The sequence below is a fragment of the Meles meles genome, chromosome 10 (genome assembly GCF_922984935.1).
Source record: "Meles meles chromosome 10, mMelMel3.1 paternal haplotype, whole genome shotgun sequence".
Classification (NCBI taxonomy): Eukaryota; Metazoa; Chordata; class Mammalia; order Carnivora; family Mustelidae; genus Meles; species Meles meles.
In genome coordinates this window covers 97,260,439-97,278,940 of record NC_060075.1, presented here as the reverse complement: position 1 = coordinate 97,278,940, position 18,502 = coordinate 97,260,439, and the positions used below count along the sequence as shown (strand labels likewise).

At 42.4% G+C, this 18,502-nt stretch overlaps 1 protein-coding gene across 1 annotated transcript in view; it reads right to left on the bottom strand.

The window, feature by feature from the left end:
- ABCA13 (ATP binding cassette subfamily A member 13) overlaps nt 1-18,502 on the bottom strand; it is a 322,891-nt gene that overhangs the window by 257,142 nt on the left and 47,247 nt on the right. Inside the window, exons 17-19 of the mRNA XM_046020270.1 lie at nt 12,252-12,366; nt 4,000-8,772; nt 331-2,139 (exon numbers count right to left, since the gene is read on the bottom strand). Coding sequence (XP_045876226.1) covers nt 331-2,139; nt 4,000-8,772; nt 12,252-12,366 — 6,697 coding nt within the window. The remainder of the gene's footprint in view (nt 1-330; nt 2,140-3,999; nt 8,773-12,251; nt 12,367-18,502) is intronic.

Here is an 18,502-nt window from a genome sequence, read left to right as displayed (position 1 = left end):
TCTTTGGCAGCCAGAGGATAAAAACAGAAAAACTGTGTATGTACCTAGCTCAGGACAAGCGAAGAGAACAACAAGTTTTTACTTTTGGGAAAAAGGAATAATGTACTGTCAAACACCACTGGATAAATTCAAAACATATTGGAATACCAAGTCACAAGTCAAGTCACAAAGACACCCGACTCGAGTCACTGGATGTCGGAACTGACTCCAGCATGCAATGAAGGTGAAGTCCAGAACCATGGCTTACCTGGTTCCAGGCCATTCCAGCAGAGTCTTGTTGTGCAGTTACTGCAAGGGGGCAAAAAGGAAGTGAGTTGGGAGTTTCATTACCTTTGATCCATCAATGGGACCTCTTGCCAGTACTCAATCAACGCGATTAATCCTTTCAGGAATTGCTCGAAACTTGATGACAGTTGGAGGATGGAAGGAAATCTAGCCGTCACCTTTTTGGTCCTCTCTCCTTTTTCCAATGTGATCTTCTTTCCAGTGGCTACACGAACAAGACTCTCAAAAATGGGCTGGAACAAAGTTCTCGTGGCATTTATCCACTGAGAGTTATCTCGGGGAAGTTCCTTCCTCAAGAGAGCCATTCTCTTTAATACGATCTGGACTGCTTCTTCAAACTGTTGATGAGTTACATTCTGAATCAGAGACACGTCGGAAAACAAAGGTCCACTCAGGTCATCTCTTCCACTGGAGGCCTCCCCAGCTGTTTCTATGGCTTTCAAAAGGTTATCTGGATGCTGAGCAAATGCCAGCCACAGATTAGAGGCACGCCAGTCATCCTTCTCTAAGTCACTCCAAAGAGCTTCCAAGGTGAGATCAATCACCCTTCTCAAGTAAGTCCCAATTCCCATGATGTCTTGTGATAGCATTTCATCCAAAAACAGGATCACTTCCTGGGTTCTTTCCCACATTGTATCTAGAGGGTAACTATCAGTGGGAAGTGGATTAGGACGTAAGAAGTCTATCTGGTTGATGATATTATTTATAGGAACTAAGCAATCCAAAACTTCTTCCCATATGTTGACTGAATCCATCACAAATATTTGAGTCCCATTATTAAAAGCTACCACAAAATGTTCTATGTCCCCCAAATTGCTTTTTAGAGAAGTTAAAAATTCAGTAATTTCTTTCAAAATATCAGAAAAGTCCTTTGACTGGTTCATATATGAGAATGTGCTTGCAGACACATTAACATCAGAGTCTTGCAAAATATTAGGTTTGACCCCAATCATCCCAAAAGCCAAGTCAAGAAATGGTGTCAACAAGTTGCTTATATTTTCTGATGTGAAATGGTCTACGTTCTTCAAAGTACCTATTTCTCTCACAATATTTCGAACACTTTGTCGCAAAACAGTATAGAGACTGTCAAAGAATTTCATAGCATCGGTGGTATTGGAGATGGAATGAGTTTCAAATATGGTGGCCACCTTCCGGGCAACTCTCGTGGCTAGCCCCAGAAGCTCCACAGCAGAGGTCACTGAGGTGGCAAGGTCTCTCATCTCAGCGATATCCCTCACCAGCATGGTCAGGGTGTCAGACATCTCCAAGAGAGGCTCTGGAGCATCACTTTCTCCACCAGCTCTTGAGATAACACCAAGCAATTTCTTGGTAATGTCTAATGTTGCCCTGTTTCTTAGAAGGAATGAATTATTTATGAAGGAAAGCAAACTAGTTAGATTGGAAAGTATAACTTCTCGGAGTTTAGGATACAAGTCACGGAAACCCTCGTGAGGAGAGTGTACAAGCACGTCCAGGAGACGTGCTACCTCTGTAGAACTTTCTCTCACAAGCTGGAGAACCGACCTAAGATTGTGACTGAGATGGAGGAGATCCTCAGAGCTATTCGTGTGGAAAAGCAACTGACTCACGGCCGCAAGAAACTCTGAATTATTTTCAGTCTTATTTTTCCCTGGGGTTTCCCGTAGAAGAGCATTAAATAAATCTCTCATGAACTTCAGTCCTCGATGGTGATCAAAATGAAATTGTCCATTGTCTGAAATAAATGAACTTTTGACTAGATAATTTAGAGTCTCCTTTAAGCTTGAGAAAATGCTCATCAGTCTGTCTTCTTTTGAGGCGGTAAGAAATTGATCCAGTGTCAGAATTTCTAGGATTTTATCCTTTGGGACAAAACTGCAAATAAACATTTTTGAATTTCATGTTTAGCGGTGGAAGGATCAGAACCTAGAGGCCTATGTTTGTGTCACAGTAGCACCACGGGGGAATCCCACTGACTACAAGATGACACGCTAACACACGTTCCAGATGCAAATTAATATTTTGGCGCCCAATAATGAGAAGGGTGGAGGAATTTCACAGATAATCCCATTGCGATCCCTCAAACCTAGCCACTTCAAAAGCCACAGACTTCCGGTTTTAGAAAAGACAGGAAGATGAAATCCATATAAATTGTTTCTCCCTGCAAGAGGTAACACCCTTTTGAAATTTCGAAGTCCCAGCCAATCGCTCAGACGGGTGATGGCTCTGTGCTGCGTCAACGAGACAAGGCTGAGTGATGGCCCACCCACTAACTGACTAACTAACTAATGTTAGTCTCGGTGGTTTCCCTCAGGAGAGTGGAGGATGAAGGGAAGTCAGCAGTCAGTGTGCAGCATAAACACTAACCCAGGTGCTGCTTGGAGGTGATTGTGCAGGTGTCATTAACGGCCCTGATGAGTAAATTAGGACATAGGAAGACGGGATTTTACCCTGGGTGGGCCAGACTTCATCAGTTGAAGGGCCTTCAGAGTCGGCTTTGAACTTCCCTGACCTCACAATCCCAAACATCAACTGCTCTTCTCTGTAATCCCCTGCCCCCTACAACTGTCTCCTGTGGACGCATGCCCTCTGGACAGCCTGCACTACTGCCTTGGCACCTGCTTAGCCAGTGCTCACAAGCAGATGAACCGTTTCTTTGAATTAAATCCTTGCTCTGGTTCTACTTCAGCGGCCGGGCCCTGACTGATACAGACATCCCAGGATGAACTGGAGAATCCCTCCTGCCTTTTCACCAGCAAGCTACCAACAGAAGGGAAAAAATAAATGTGAGAGAAACATAACGTGACCATCAGTTATAAAATTTTAGATTAACTGGAATAAAAATATTTAAACGCCTCACTGGTGATGAGACAGTTACTACATCATTTCAAATAATGACTAAGTGTATGCATATACATATATAAAAACTAATGCTGGTTGTGCCTGGGCGGCTCAGGCGGTGAAGCGTCTGCCTTTGGCTCAGCTCATGATTCTGGGGTCCTGGGATCGAGTCCTGCATCTGGATCCTTGCTCAGCGGGGAGCCTGCTTCTCCCCTTGCCTGCCATTCCCCCAGCTTGTGCTTGCTCTCTCCCTCCATCTCCCTTCCTCTCTCTCTCTCTGTCAAATAAGTAAATAAGTAATCTCAAAAAAAACCACAAAAAACAAAAAACTAGTGTTTAAGTTCCATATAAAATAGAACTTCATAACTATTTTCATAACCCAAGAACGTAAGAGAGCATAAGTGATTAATCGCCAGGGGCTAGGTTTCTGTACATGTTTACTACTTAGATGGCAATCATCAAAATTACTTCACCATGGTATTTTAATGAAATGTCCATTTAGACAAAATTCCCTTCAAACATCATCCAAGGGTGATGGGTACAGAAGTGCTGTTACTGATGTTTATATGCTCCAGGAAATAAAAACCAATTGTAACGTATAACAACCTCACTTACTATACAAAAAAAAAAAAAAAAAAAAAAAAGGAAAAAAAAAAGAAAGTCTCAGGGCACCTGGCTGGCACAGTCTGTTTAGCATCCCACTCTTGATTTCGGCTCAAATGATGATCTCAGGGTAATGGGATCGAGCCCATCAGGCTCTGCACTCTGCACTGAGTCTGTTGGGAGTCTCTCTCCCTCTCCATCTGCCCCTTCTCTCCCACCCCAAGCATTTTGTCTCTCTCCCTCTCTCAAAGAAATAAACAAATCTTTAAAAAAAAAAAAAAGTAGACTTACCTCAACTCTGCAATGATATCTTTGTGGAAGGCCTTTAGCAGAAGAGATATTCTGTTCTCAGAATTTTCCTCTAGCAAAAATGAGAAGAATGTTTTCAAAACCTGTTCCATGAAATCCACTACACTTCTGGGAGGAAGGATTATTCCCTCACCATTTTCTGACTGTGTCCGGTTCAAGGTGAGCTTAATGAAATTCATTATGTGAAGGTCACTATCACTTGAATTTGAAGCTGCCTCTGGAGACCTCCCAGTTAAATTACTGATTAAATTACTGAGGAAACCTTCAAAAAGGAATTGAACGAGTGAGAAATTAGTTAGGTGTTCTTGGCTTAGCAGTTCTGTAAGATGGGCAACATCAGAATTACCTTCCCTAGAAATGGTTTTAAGAAGCCCCCAAAAGGTAGCAATATCCTTGGTCAACAAAGCTAGATCATCAGTTGAGTTCTCATTGGCCATAAGAAATAATGTTTGAATCATTCCAGAATCATCTTCCTTTGCCCATTTACAAAACCAGTTTTTTACGACCAACAGAAAATCTTCAACAACTTCTGATGTCCTCAATGATGATGAGCCCAGGCTTTCGAAAAAATGGGCAAGTTGCAAAGTTACATTTTGAAGAGTCTCTGAATTAATCATCTGAATTTCTTTGATAATTTCAGAAAGCCGGGGTTTGATAGGAAAGTTGTGGCTTAGATTGGCCATGATTTCTTCAAGCTCAATCCCTAGATCCTCAAAGTAAGAAGAGTTGAAAGTTTTTTCTCTTTTTTGAGTAAAACTTGATGGTGCTTCTAAACTACTGCCTGTCAGGGTCGCATCTAGAAATGTCTCAAATGGAGGGTCTAGAAAATGGGTGCTCTTTTCTAGGTGCTGACCCCCGGAAGGCAACTTCATGATCTTTTCAAAATTTAAGGAAATCTTATTCTGAACAGACGCCTCTGTGCCTTCACTAAAGTTAAGTATCTTGTTGAAACTAGCTAGTGTATCAAGAATGTGTTCGTCTAATGGAATTTTTGTAAAGTTAACATTTTTTAATTTCGCTATGATTTGCGAAACAATTTGCCTTATGGGGCCACTGAGACAAAGTTCAGAGATGCTGCCATTGCTTTGATTTTCAAAAGACGGGACAAATGGTAACACTTTATGCCAAAATTCCTGCATGGTTTTCACAAGCGAAATTTTAACATGGAAGACTTCAGAAAGCTCCAGAAGAATGGAATTCCAGTCCACTAGTTCACGAATTACACAGACTATCTTCCTCGTAATCTCCTTCTGTGAACCTTCGTCCAAACATTGTAAACCTTCACCTGGCGGAGAGACGTGGAGGTCGTCGAGCAGGCTGGCCACTTTGGTATAAAAGGAAGATGACATGAACTCATGGGATTTACAGCCTTCTAACTTTGGATTCTGCTGAAACCCAGAAGTTGTGTGATTCCAGCACCAAACCACAGGAAGGCAAGTGAAAGCCTCGGAAAGAATTCCTGGTTTCTCCGCTATTAATTCAATTGTGTCCAAAAGAGTTTTTATCACGTTAGCAAAGTCTTCCTTGGTGACATTGGAAATGCTTATGCCATGAAGGAGTGTGAAGTTATAGACATCCTTAAGGAGGTCTGTGATGTTTTTGTCAACTCCCCTCTGCAGGAGCCTTACGGCATGAGGAAGCATGTAGTACACATCGACCACAACATTCACATCGTCCTTAGGGAACAAGCGTGAGAACTTCAACAGATGATTGACATTCCAAGAATGTGAGCTGTCTACAAATTTCTCCACCAAGCCTACAAGCAGGTTGGCCCCCAGACTGCGGGTACCTAAGCTATTGATAAAGAAATCCGTTAGGCTTTCGCTCATTTGCTCAAGTTGGTCGACCAGCAGGTCTATGTCTGTCTTCTTGAGAGTGCGCAGGAGAGACGCTACCTTCTTGAAAACTTTAATGTCACCCAGATCTTGTGGAGTATTGTGAAGAACTGAGGGCACCAAGGAGTTGAACACATCCCGAATCAGTTGGATGGCAAGACCTACAGCGTTCATGATTTTGTGGGGCATTATTGGTGGTGGATTTGGCCAATCATGGGACAGGTTGAAGAAAAGGTAGCTGGCTAGACGATAAAATGAATGGCCTAACCTGTTGACATCCTTTTCTTTTGAACTGGTAGCAAATAGGTTTAGGTACTTTTCAGATGTAGATGAGGAGTCATTTTCTATGAGGTGAGTGGAAATACCTTTCATAAGTTTCTGAATTTCCTTCCCCAGAGCTACTAAATGCAGCCAAAGATTTGTAAACTGGCTAGGTATGTCATCTGACAATTCTAGGGGTCTTAGAATTAATTCAGTAAGACGCGTCCAGTTGGATTGCGATACAAAATCAAAGTCTCTTGTCAGGTTGTTGATAATCATCCTTACTTGGTTTGTGGAATCATTTAAAAGGGTTAGCAAGATCTCAAATTTGGGTACCTTTTCCCTTTCAAAGACTTCGGTGAGTATGGCATTCAGCAAGTCGGTTACATTTTTCAATACAATATTCACACAATTTGTATCTGAATTATTCCGTGTGCAATAAGGTCCCTTCATACGGAGAATCCAAGTAGCAAGTTTCAGTGTAGAGTTAATTTTGTCTCCCACGTCTCTGAAACTCCTCCGGTTACTCTGAGGATAGTCGTGTGCAACACTGGACTTATACGTCACGTAGAGATGGTTTGTGATGTCTAGCCATGTAACGCATCCCTTCAGTTTGCTAATCATGTCCTCGGAGGAAAATGTGGAATTTAACATAGCCAGAATATGTAATGTCTTCTGTGATGTATTTACATATATACCATCTTCCAAAATAAACTCAGTAACATTTTGGAAAATCCCGGCACAGGACAATAAATCTTGGTCATGTGACACATTTCGAAGTAATAACATTGTTTCTCTTAGCTCAGTGATGACACTGTCAAGCCTCACTCCATGATTTGTGACGTTATTTGAAAGAAAGTGATTTATCAGTGGTACGTTTCTGTCGATGTATGCTGAGGTGTTGCTCAATTCCATGAAAACGTCAAGCAGAGAATAGAAAAACTCTCTGCTTGCATTTGTGTTTAATGGAAATGTGTTTAGCAGATGCAGGACAGTTTCCATGGTAAAAAGGGATTTCCTCACCTGCTCGGGGCTAAGTGACTTTATCCCAACTAATGCATCACCTAATACTACCCAGAGGTCTCTGAGAGTCAAAAAACCATCCCAGTCATGAAAGCCATGAGCTTGAGTTACATTTTTAAACAAATCCAATATGAGTCTGGCAGTGCGATGGGTAGGAAACATTCCCTGGCAGCTTTCAGAAATTCTCACATCACTTTCCAATTCATCCAGAAGCTGAGTGAGACCAACATGGAGAGGAGTGAAAACATTCATGTCAAGCTGGAAGAGCTGAGATACGCCCCCCCAGATTTCAGTCCACATCCGAAGCCATGAGATCGTACAGTGAACAGCCATGAACTCATTGAACGTCCTGCCATTTGCTGAGAGGTTAGAAAGAATTTGTGTCCATGGAAAAATGAATGAAAATCCTCTGTCTTTTGAGTAAATCACAGAAGAGATGTTCTTTTTATCCAAGGCAAAGCATTCATTGCCCAACGGGGCTTCGACTGATTCGTTGAAGAGTTGGTTCATGTATTGAAAGAAGGAAATACGGAAATCTTGGTCTACTAACAGCAGCTGTTTGAGACCTGTCAATGTAGCAGGGATGACTTCCAGTTCTGGGCCCTCAGTAGACATCAGGGATTGGGCCTGAAGCTCCAAGTAGTTAAAAATTGAAAGCAACTGCTGACAGTGAGATCCGTCAGAAAGTCCCTCAAGAACTCCTGTTGCCTCATACAAAAATTCAAATGCTTTACTGACATTTTGAAAATTGAATTGCTTTATGATATCCAAGACGTGCTCTGAGGTTTGTGCAAGGAAAGATAGCAAAGCCTCTGTGCTTGGAATGCTCAAGAGTTTATAAATATATTGGAAACACGAAGCATAAATCTTCAGAAGCAAAGCTGAATCGTTGTCCTGGAAAATGTCTAGATATATCTTAGTCAAGACTGTGTCCACGGCTCGTCTTTCAGGCTCAGAAAGGGCTGAGAAAAGTTCAGACGCATTCCTTATAGCGTAGACTGTGTCTAGAGCTTCAAAGACTTGCCCTTCCTTCAGAAATCCGAGCTCATAGAGACTGCTGATCACAGTTTCACTCAAATGTACAAAGTCCATTTCCATAGCCGGTGATCGTGGCCAGTCTGACTGGAACAACTGGGAAAAGTTAAGGCTCTTGGTAAGGACCCTCTCATCTTCTGGGTCAGAAAAATTAAGAAGTGTAGACACGGTTTCCAGCCTGACTCTTTCTTCTTTTGAAATGCCATACATCCACAATTCCAGGAGCTTGGGATCAATTTCAAAAAGTACTAATTCCATGAACCTCAAAATATTATCTGATTCGTTCTTTATCCAGAGACTTTCAAGAGTTCCTATTTTGTCGATCACCGCTTTGCCAAATTCCAAAAGTTTCTGAGTAGCAATAGCAGATGTGTTGCTCTCTAAACTTCTTGAATGATTAACCCGCAAGTGGCTTGGGTTCAGAAGAGTCTCACTGAGAGATGGGAGGTCATGGAATTTGGGCACTCTGGGCGAGTCGAAAGGATCAGGCAATAATTTCTCCAAAAATCTCACAAAAGATAAAAAAAAGTTTATTTCCTCATCCTCGAGGGAATGCAACTTCTTTTCCATCATGAGAAGTTCCTTTGTGGAATTCAAGACTCTACAATATTAATGGAATTGTCTTAGTATCCAAATAAATAGATAAATAAATTCAAGACAAATTCAATGTATCAAATTTTCAAAGTAATACATGTATTTAGAGGGAAACATAAATGGACTGTTTGCTACACAGTATATTTCACAACTGGAATTGAATCTTTGTATTCCAAAGTGTTTTAGAAAGTCACAATGCAGATAACTATACGTAGCTTAAAATCTGCCTCCTGCACCAAAAACAATGCATTTTAAATTATTTTGCTCCATGATTTCATATGAAGGATCATTAAAGGTATGTTTGCTACATATGCCAGAAGAATCTGAGGATTCGATTCCTTGCTGTGTCTCAGAATGTCTTGACTAGAGCAGGGGGAGGGGCAGGGGGAGAGGGAGAAGCAGACACCCCGCTGAGCCAAGAGCCCAATGTGAGACTCCATCCCAGGACCCTGAGATCATGACCTGAGCAGAAGGCAGATGCTTAGCTGACTGATCCCCCCAAGTGCCCAGAAACTCATGATTTTAGATAGTGTACTTTCTCTCCAGGTGCCTACTTGTAAAGTGCACACAGTTCTCAAAGGTGCACCTCAGGGGTTCCAACAAGTCCACACCCGTAACAGAGGTCCAGACATGGAGAAGTCTACTAATTTTCACTAACTTGGAGTCACCAGTCCACTCTTTAAATCCTTGGGGCCCTATGTGTTTCAGAATTTAGAAAGACAACACGGGGGTGGGGGGGGCAGGGCACCTGGGTGGCTCAGTCGGTTGAGAGTCTGACTCTTGATTTCAGCCATGGTCACGATCTCAGGGTCGTGAGACCAAGCCCCACATGTGGGTCCAGACTCACCTGGAGTCTGCCAGAGAGAGTCTCTCTCTCTCCTTCTCCCTTTGCCCTTCCCCCGCTCATGCTCACTCTCTTGCTCTAAGTAAAAATAAAATATTTTTAAAAATGTAAAAAGATGACATGGTTCACGTATCAGGTATGTATTAATGCCCCCTCCACCCGTGGGACTGGGGCAGACCCGCAACTCATGAACACTCCCGGCAGTGAGACCTGAGATGGGCGCACTGTGTTGGGGTCTCTGTGGAAGGAGCTGTGAGGCCCCCGTAAGAAAAGCCTCCATATCCAGACTTCGAAAGACACATTGAAAAATTGTGGATAAGGGATTTTGACCAGTATTGGCTACTAATACCTTCAAGGCTGAATTCCTTCCTAAACCTCTTTCACTCTATAATCCTGTCAGCTAAGGCACAGTCTGACACAGGACAGACACAGAAGAGATAAAATGATGAACGTTGTTTTCTCCCATCTAATAGCTGGGATCTGGGAGCAGAAGGTACAGCCTTCATTTAGTTTACTTTCTTTCTTTTAAGATTTTATTTATTTAAGCGAGAGAGAGAGAGAGAGAGCGCGCGCATGCACACACTCAAGCGAGGGGCACACCATCATTTAAGTTACTCTTATTTGCAAGAGAGTGGTGACTTTGAACCAGGGAACACTGAGAACATTCTCCAGGGAACTTCTCCAGCAAGAATGAGAAAGCTGCGCTATTAAGAACTCTATATGGACCTTGCTCAAGTCCAGCCTTACATAGAAACACATGCACAGCTGGGGAGCCTGGGTGGCTCAGTGGGTTGAGCCTCTGCCTTCAGCTCAGGTCATGACCTCAGGGTCCTGGGATCGAGCCCCACGTCGGGGTTCCTGCTGTGGGGAGCCTGTTTCTCCCTCTGCCCCTCCTCCCACTCATTTTCTCAATCTCCTCTCTCTTTCAAGTAACTAAATAAAATCTTAAAAAAAAAAAAAAAAAGAAAAGAAAAGGGCTGCAGTAGAAGTAACTAGAACCACTGGTAGAAGTATGGCTCTGTGTTGTTACATCCCTTTACAGTGTATAAGGCACTTTCCTAACTACAGTTGTAGTTCGCTCCTACAGAAGCCTGTTGGGGTATACACCAGTATCTCCAGGTCATGGAAAAAGAAATATTTCAAATATATATATATATACACATACATATATATATATGTGTGTGTGTATTAATATATAGAAATTTTTAATACATAAAAATTTAATATAGATACAATTTTTAATATATAGAAAATTTTCTATAATATATAGAAATACATTTTTAATATATAGAAAAAAATTTTTAATAAGCAGATTCACACAGCTATTATATGGCTGGAATGGGACATGGCCCAGAGTTTTTCTTTTGCCGAATAGCTTTGGAACTTTAGTGTGCACCAGAACCACATGCAGAATTTCTTAAATCTACAGAAACCCGGGTCCTCCACATAGCCAAGGTTTAGCACGTCTGGGGCAGGCTCCGGGAATTTGTATTTTTAACAAACTTCACAGATAAGTTTGATCCATTCCTGAATGTAAAAGCTTTGTCCTAACACAAAGCTTCTGTCCCATGTCATCCCAACACAGCCCACAAGCAATAAATAAAGTGTCCTTTAAACCACATACAGGGGCACCTGCGTGGGCCAGTCGGTTACCCGTCTAACTCTTGGTTTCTGCTCAGGTCATGATCTCAGGGTCATGGGACTGAGCCCCATGTCAGTCTCCATGCTCACTGCAAAGTCCTCTTAAGGCTCTCTGTCCCTCTCCCTCTGCCCCCCTACTCTCTGAAATAAATAAATAAATCTTAAACTATACGCGATATCCAGGGCACCTGGCTGGCTCAGTCAGCCGAGCATAGGACTCTTGATCTCAGGACTGTGAGTTCAACCCCCACACTGGGTGCAGAGCTTGCCTTCAAAGATAATAATAAATAAATAAAACAAAAAGCTCATCTATTAAAAAATTAAAGAAGTTGTATACCATCTCCATGATCATACATGAGAATTTCCGTCTGAATGCATGAGCAGCATATAATATGGCGGATTTAGTTCCAAAGATCACTTCTCTCCCAAAAGTCCCCATGGCTCCCAGAATCTTCAGTCACTGACTCCATGTCTAAAGTATGCAACTGGATGAGACTATTATCCAACCATTCCATTTTTGGAGCAGCATCTATTATAAATCATGCTTTTGAAGGAAAATCTTACGACTATCATCTGTGTTTCTTTTCAAAATCCATGGAAACACGAGTCATAAATCCTATGGGGCAAATATTATTGAATGCCTAATATGAAATACTGCATCAACAGTCACATCAGGAGCTCATATTTTAAAGCAAGTGTTTCCTGAGGCACCTGGGTGGCTCAGTTGGTTAAACGTCCCACTCTTGATATCAACTTGGGTCATGGTCTCAGGGTCATGAGATTGAGCTCCACATGGGGTTTCACAGAGGACATGGAGTCTGCTTGAGATTCTCTCTCTCCCTCTCCCTCTTGCCCCCCCCACTCATACTCTCTCACAAACTCTCTTAAAAAATAATAATAATTACATAGGTAAATAAAGCAGGCATTTCCTATAAATAAGTTTTGTTTGTCTTCAACTAATAATTAAATCAAAACCTGGAAATTGAATTTTGAAAACTTACCTGGAAATGGAAGCAGCTGGAGACTTGAGTAAATTACCCAAAAATGTGAAATAATTATCGGTGATGGCTTCCCAATCCATGCTTTCTTCATAACAAGGAGATTCCTCAGAGAAACCTAAACAGAAAGGCATGTCATGTATTGATTTCAAGTTGGACACAACAGTCAAATCTGCCAAAGTGAAGAATGCTTTAGTGGTTTTCTTAATCTGGTTGAAAATAAAACAAAGAAGGATTAGAAATCCTTGTGATTTGGCTTCTGCATCTGGCCAAGATCAACTACCACTGGCCATCAAGCAGTGTAGACAGTGATCCACAGAAAACAGAAAGTAAATAAGGTGAGATCCATGATTATCCCGCCTGTTGCCTTAAAGAGAGTATCCCAGGACTGACCCAGGAGGTGGAACCAAGTGGAGCTGGTAGGCACCTTGAGTAGACGGAATGAAGGTTGGAGTCCAAAAGACTGCACAGACACACAGAACAGACTCCAAGGAGAGATCTGCACAGATGGAGCACCTGCTGTATGCCTCCTTCAAGTATTCAGCTGAGGGTAAATCAGTGCATGCTGGTGAAGAAACCTCCTGAGACCAGGGAAAGATCCACCCAAAAAGATTCAAGAAAAGTGTCCAGTGGTCAGTCACGTGGGCCGGGAACAAATTCTGTTTCCATCAGCCAGACTGGAACAATCCACAATTCTCATTACACAGTGAGTACAAGATGCAAAATGGGGCTTGCCTCAGTACGGGGGAATATTTGCCACCGCACTGAATACCATTCCAGTGCTGCCTAGCAAACCTTAAAAGCCAGATCCTAAAGGATCAAACTCTTTTCAAGAACATGAAAGACAGGGGCATGTGGGTGGCTCAGATGGTTAAATGCCAGCCTTTGGCTCAGGTCATGATCTCAGAGTCCTGGGATCGAGCCCCATATCGCGGTCCCCACTCAGCAGAGAGTCTGCTTCTCCTGCTGCTGCTCTCAACTTGTTCTCTCTCTCACTCAAATAAATAAATAAAATCTTAAAAATAAAAAAAGAACATGGGAAAGCAAAACAACAACCATGAAACGAAGCTAAAATCATAATGTCTGACATTGAATAAAAAATTACTGGGCAGGCAAAGAAGCAAGAAAATGTGATCCAATTAGGATAAAAAGAAATCTGAACTAACCCAGGTTAGGACGACACTGGTACAAACACAGACACATAGATCAATGCAACAGAACAGAGACCTCAGAAAATAAACCCACACTTATACGGCGAATTAATCTACAACGAAGGAGGCAAGAAGGCACAATGGGTAAAAGACAGTCTGAACAAATGGTGTTGGGAGAACTGGACACTTTCTTACACCATCCACAGAAATGAACTCAAAATACAACGAAGATCTAACGTGAAACCTGAACAGAAAAAATAGGCAGTAAACTCGTAGACATCAGTCTTAGCAATATTTTTTTGGATCTGTCTCCTCAGGGAAGGGCAACAAAATTGAAAATAAACTATCAGGACTCCATCAAACTAAAATGCTTTTCTCACAGTGAAAGAATCGCCATTAACAAAACTAAAAGGCAACCTGCTGACCGGGAGAAGATATTTGCAAATCATACTTCCAGTAAGGAACAAATATCCAAAATATGTAAAGAACTCATTCAACTCAACAACAACAACAATCTGATTAAAAAATAATATGTCCCCCAATGTTCATAGCAGCAATGGCCACAGTCACCAAACTGTGGAAGGAGCCAAGATGCCCTTCAACAGACGAATGGATAAGGAAGATGTGGTCCATATACACTATGGAGTATTATGCCTCCATCAGAAAGGATGAATACCCAACTTTTGTAGCAACATGGACGGGACTGGAGGAGATTATGCTGAGTGAAATAAGTCAAGCAGAGAGAATCAATTATCAGATGGTTTCCTTATTTCATAAGGAATAACACAGAGGACAAGGGGAGATGGAGAGAAGTGAGTGGAGGGAAATTGGAGGGGGAGATGAACCATGAGAGACTGTGGACTTTGAGAAACAAACTGAGGGTTTTGGAGGGGAGAGGGTTGGGGGGATGGGTGAGCCAGGTGGTGGGTATTACGGAGGGCACGTATTGCACGGAGCACTGGGTGTGGTGCATAAACAATATATCTTGGAACACTGAAAAAATTAAATTAAGTTAAATTAAATTAAGATGTTGATTCTTTTTCAAATAAAGTGAATTTAATTTCTCTTAAAAAATAATGTACAGGGGCGCCTGGGTGGCTCAGTGGGTTAAGCCTCTGCCTTCAGCTCAGGTCATGATCTCAGGGTCCTGGGATTGAGCCCCGCATGGGGCTCTCTGCTCAGCAGGGAGACTACTTCCTTCTGTCTCTCTACCTGCCTCTCTGCCTACTTGTGATCTCCCTCTCTCTGTCAAGTGAATAAATAAAATCTTCAAAAAAAAAATAATGTGCAGAACACACACAGGTGGCAAATGAACACAGAACAAACATTTTGGGAAATGTTCTTGGGTCATTTCTTCAATCATTCCAAACCCGGTGTCATCTCTACTTTTGAGAACTTCCAATCACGGTCAGTGGGACCTTCTACACAGCCTTCTAGTTTCAAAATCTTTTAGAATATTCTCTCTTCTAATTTCAGGTCTATTTCACTTGAAAACACTTCTATGTACTTACACGTTTTTTAATTTCTTTTTTTTTATTTCCTCTTCCTTAGGATTATTTTTATTTTATTTTATTTTATTATGTTATGTTAGTCACCACACAGTACCTCATTAGTTTTTTATGCAATGTTCCATGATTCACTGTTTGCATATAACACCCAGTGCTCCATGCAATCCGTGCCCTCCTTAATACCCATCACCAGGCTTACCCATCCCCCCACACCTCTCCCTTGCTCACATAAGAGGGTCGCCGGGCACTCCACCATTCAGAACAGGCAGGTTAGGTCATTCCCCAGCATTGCCTGTGACATCCGGACCATTGGTCTTGTCTGGTGCCCCAAGGTCAGAGCAGGTTACCCCCGTTTCTCCAGACCCATGAGCCTCATCTTCTGCTGACACAGAGGACCAGCAGAGGCCTGGCTCGGGCGACAAAGGGAGCGTGACTCAGCATTTCTCCTTGCTCACAGTCTCACCCAATCTATCGGCAGTCCCATCCCTCGAAGTCACTTTCAGATGCTTGGCCCTCCCGTGCAGACCTGTGGGCTTTCTGCAAAGAACATCAGCACCCCTCTTGTTGTCCTACCCCCACCCCCCGCAGGCTAGGGAGTAGCCTGTTGTTTCTCTGCTGCACCCGACGCCGTTGTTCCCGTGCTTTCCCGCATCTTGGGGTTGATCGCTCCCATCTGCTGCTGTTCCCTTCCTGATGGATTATGTTCCCACTTTCTTTTTTTAAAATATTTATTTACTTCAGAGACAGAGAGGATGAGCAGGAGGGGCAGAGCGGGAGGGAGAGAGAATCTCAAGCAGACTCGGCACTGAGCACGGAGCCCAACGCAAGGCTCGATCTCACAACCTTGAGATCACAACCAGAGCTGAAACCAAGACTCAGATGCTCAACCGATTGTGCCACCCAGGCCCCCCTATGTTTCCTTCTTTTATTTACTCGATGTGGCTTGGTTTTCTGGTAGCATTAACCTTTTTAAAAGTCTGATGTGAATTGCACATCCCTGTGCTAACTATGAAGCTTGTTGCTACTTTCTTTCTCCCTAGATGCCAGAAGCATAAATTACTTGCCTTAAATTTGGATTTCTTTCTTTTAAGAAACCTCAGCTTTATTGAAATAGAGCTGCCGTAAAACAAATCATAGCTGTTTGCATGGACAGTTTTTAGGGATTGACATGTGTACATATTACTGAAATATCGTTACAATTAAGACAGTGAACATAGGGGCGCCTGGGTGGCTCAGTAGGTTAAAGCCTCTGCTTTTCGCTCAGGTCATGATCCCAGAGTCCTGGGATCGAGCCCCGCATCGGGCTCTCTGCTTGGCAGGGAGCCTGCTTCCTCCTCTCTCTCTCTCTGCCTGCCTCTCTGCCTACTTGTGATCTCTGTCTGTCAAATGTATAAATAAAATCTTAAAAAAAAAAAAAGACAGTGAACATATCCGTCACTCCCCAGTGTCCTCGCACTCCCTCCCCATCCCTCCATCTGTCAGGTCCAGCCCCCTGCTGCTGTTCCCAGGCAACCCTGGATCTGCCTTCCGCCACCATCGATTAGTTTTCATTTTCTAGAAATTCATATAAATGGAATTAGAGTGCATGCTGCTTTTTGTCCAACATCTTTTACTGAGCATGATTAATTAGAATCAGTTAGTTTGAGCTTCATTCATGAGTTAGCAAGCTCATCCCTTTTTACCTTGGAGTAATAACTGTGCTGGGAGTGCCACAGCTAGTCCTTCTGGTCCCACGAGTCACACTTGGCTGGTTCCCTGGTTGCAGATGTTGCAAATATAGAGCAGCTATGATTGTTCGTGCACAAGTCTCAGATGGAAATATGCTTTCTTTTCTTTAGAAGCAAACGGCTGGATTACACGGTGTTTGCATATATAACTTTTTGAGACGCTGATGTTGTTTTTCAAAGTCGTCATACCATTTTACACTCCTGCCAACACCCTATGATGGTCCCAGTCCTTTGGCATTCTTGCCAACATTTGGCACGTCCTCTTAAACAGGAGAGTCATTCTCGGAATGCTTGGGTGGCTCAGTCAGCTAAGAGTCGGACTGTTGGTTTCAGCTCAGGTCATGATCTCAGGGTTGTGGGATCAAGCCCCGCGTGGGGCTCCATGCTTGGGCAAGGAGCCTGCTTAAAGTTCTCTCCCTCTACCTCTTCCCCTCCCCCTCCTTGTGCTTGTGTATGCACTCTATATCTCTCTAAAAAAATTTTTTTTAAATAATAAAAGCTGATTCTGATCTCCTAAGTCACTTCCATTAGTTCATGTGCTTCTTTCCTGTGGAAACATGCTTTACCCTAAAGTACTGGCACAAGGGAAAACGTCCTTGGCATACCAGGGAATGCACACCTGAATGTCTGTTCTTCACTTTGTACTTAGGTAACACCCCACACACCATACACACCCTACTAAGTAGCAACTTGCTTAATCCTCATAGGATCATGCCCATTTCTGGATAATGAAGCTGAAGTTCCAAGTCACACAGCCAGTCAGAGGCAGTCTAATCCGGCCAATTCCAATGTCCAAGCCCTTTACTGCCTCACCATTCATCACCCAAGAGCTTTTCGGGTCCTAAGTGCCAAGTCGCAACTGGAAGCCTGCTGTCACCCATGGGTTAGGGGCACACACACCAGCCTTGACCATAAACTGGGAGCAGGCATTTCTGCATATAGTTGGCCAGAACGCTTTACCCAACCATCCTACTATGAACTCCTAGAGGAGATACTTAATATATCTTAAATATTTTTAAAATCTTCGAAGGCATCGGACAGCTTGCAAAGCCAAGAGTATTCATGGGACCAGGATCCAGAAGATGGAAGGCAGGCGAGATGAAGCCCAGCAGCTGAAGCCACTTCTCCAGTGAACGCAATTGCTACTTTGAAAAGAAAAAGCAAGAGCTGAGAAAATGAACAGAGCTTTCAACATTCTCAGCAGAACAGGAAAGAAATTGGAATTCAGGACTAACCAAGGGAAAAATGTCTTTGGCCAACACCACAGCCTCAGGTTGGGACCCCAAAGGACTACATTCTAGCAGTAAGAGCAGATGACGAATACGTAAGATCTCACCAACACTGACACTGTGTTTGTAAAACAAAAGGAATTGACTCCCGGTTGAATTAGGGTGACATGCCCCTCCCTCTACCTGTCAAAAACAAGCAAACAAGCAAACAAAAAGCCTATCTGAAGGATAGAAAACACCCAGGGTATCAAATTATCTCAATATTTTTTATTATATAATGTCTGGAATAGAGTCAAAAACAAGTACATATAAAACATAAGTGAAACAAAGAAGAAAATCATACAATAGAAACACTCAAGAGATGAAATTATTGGAGTTACCAGGCACAGACTTTAATAAAAACAATAAACTAGAGGTCCTTGCTATAGCAATAAGAGAAGAAAAAGAAATTGAAAATAAGAAAGGAAAAAGAAAATTATCCTTGTTCACAGATGACATTTTCTTACACATAGAAAACTAAATATTCTACCAAAAAACTTTTAGAACTAATAAATAAATTCAACAAAGCTGTAAGATTCATAATCAACACACAGAAATCAGTTGCATTTTTCATTATTTACAATGAATAATATGAAAAGG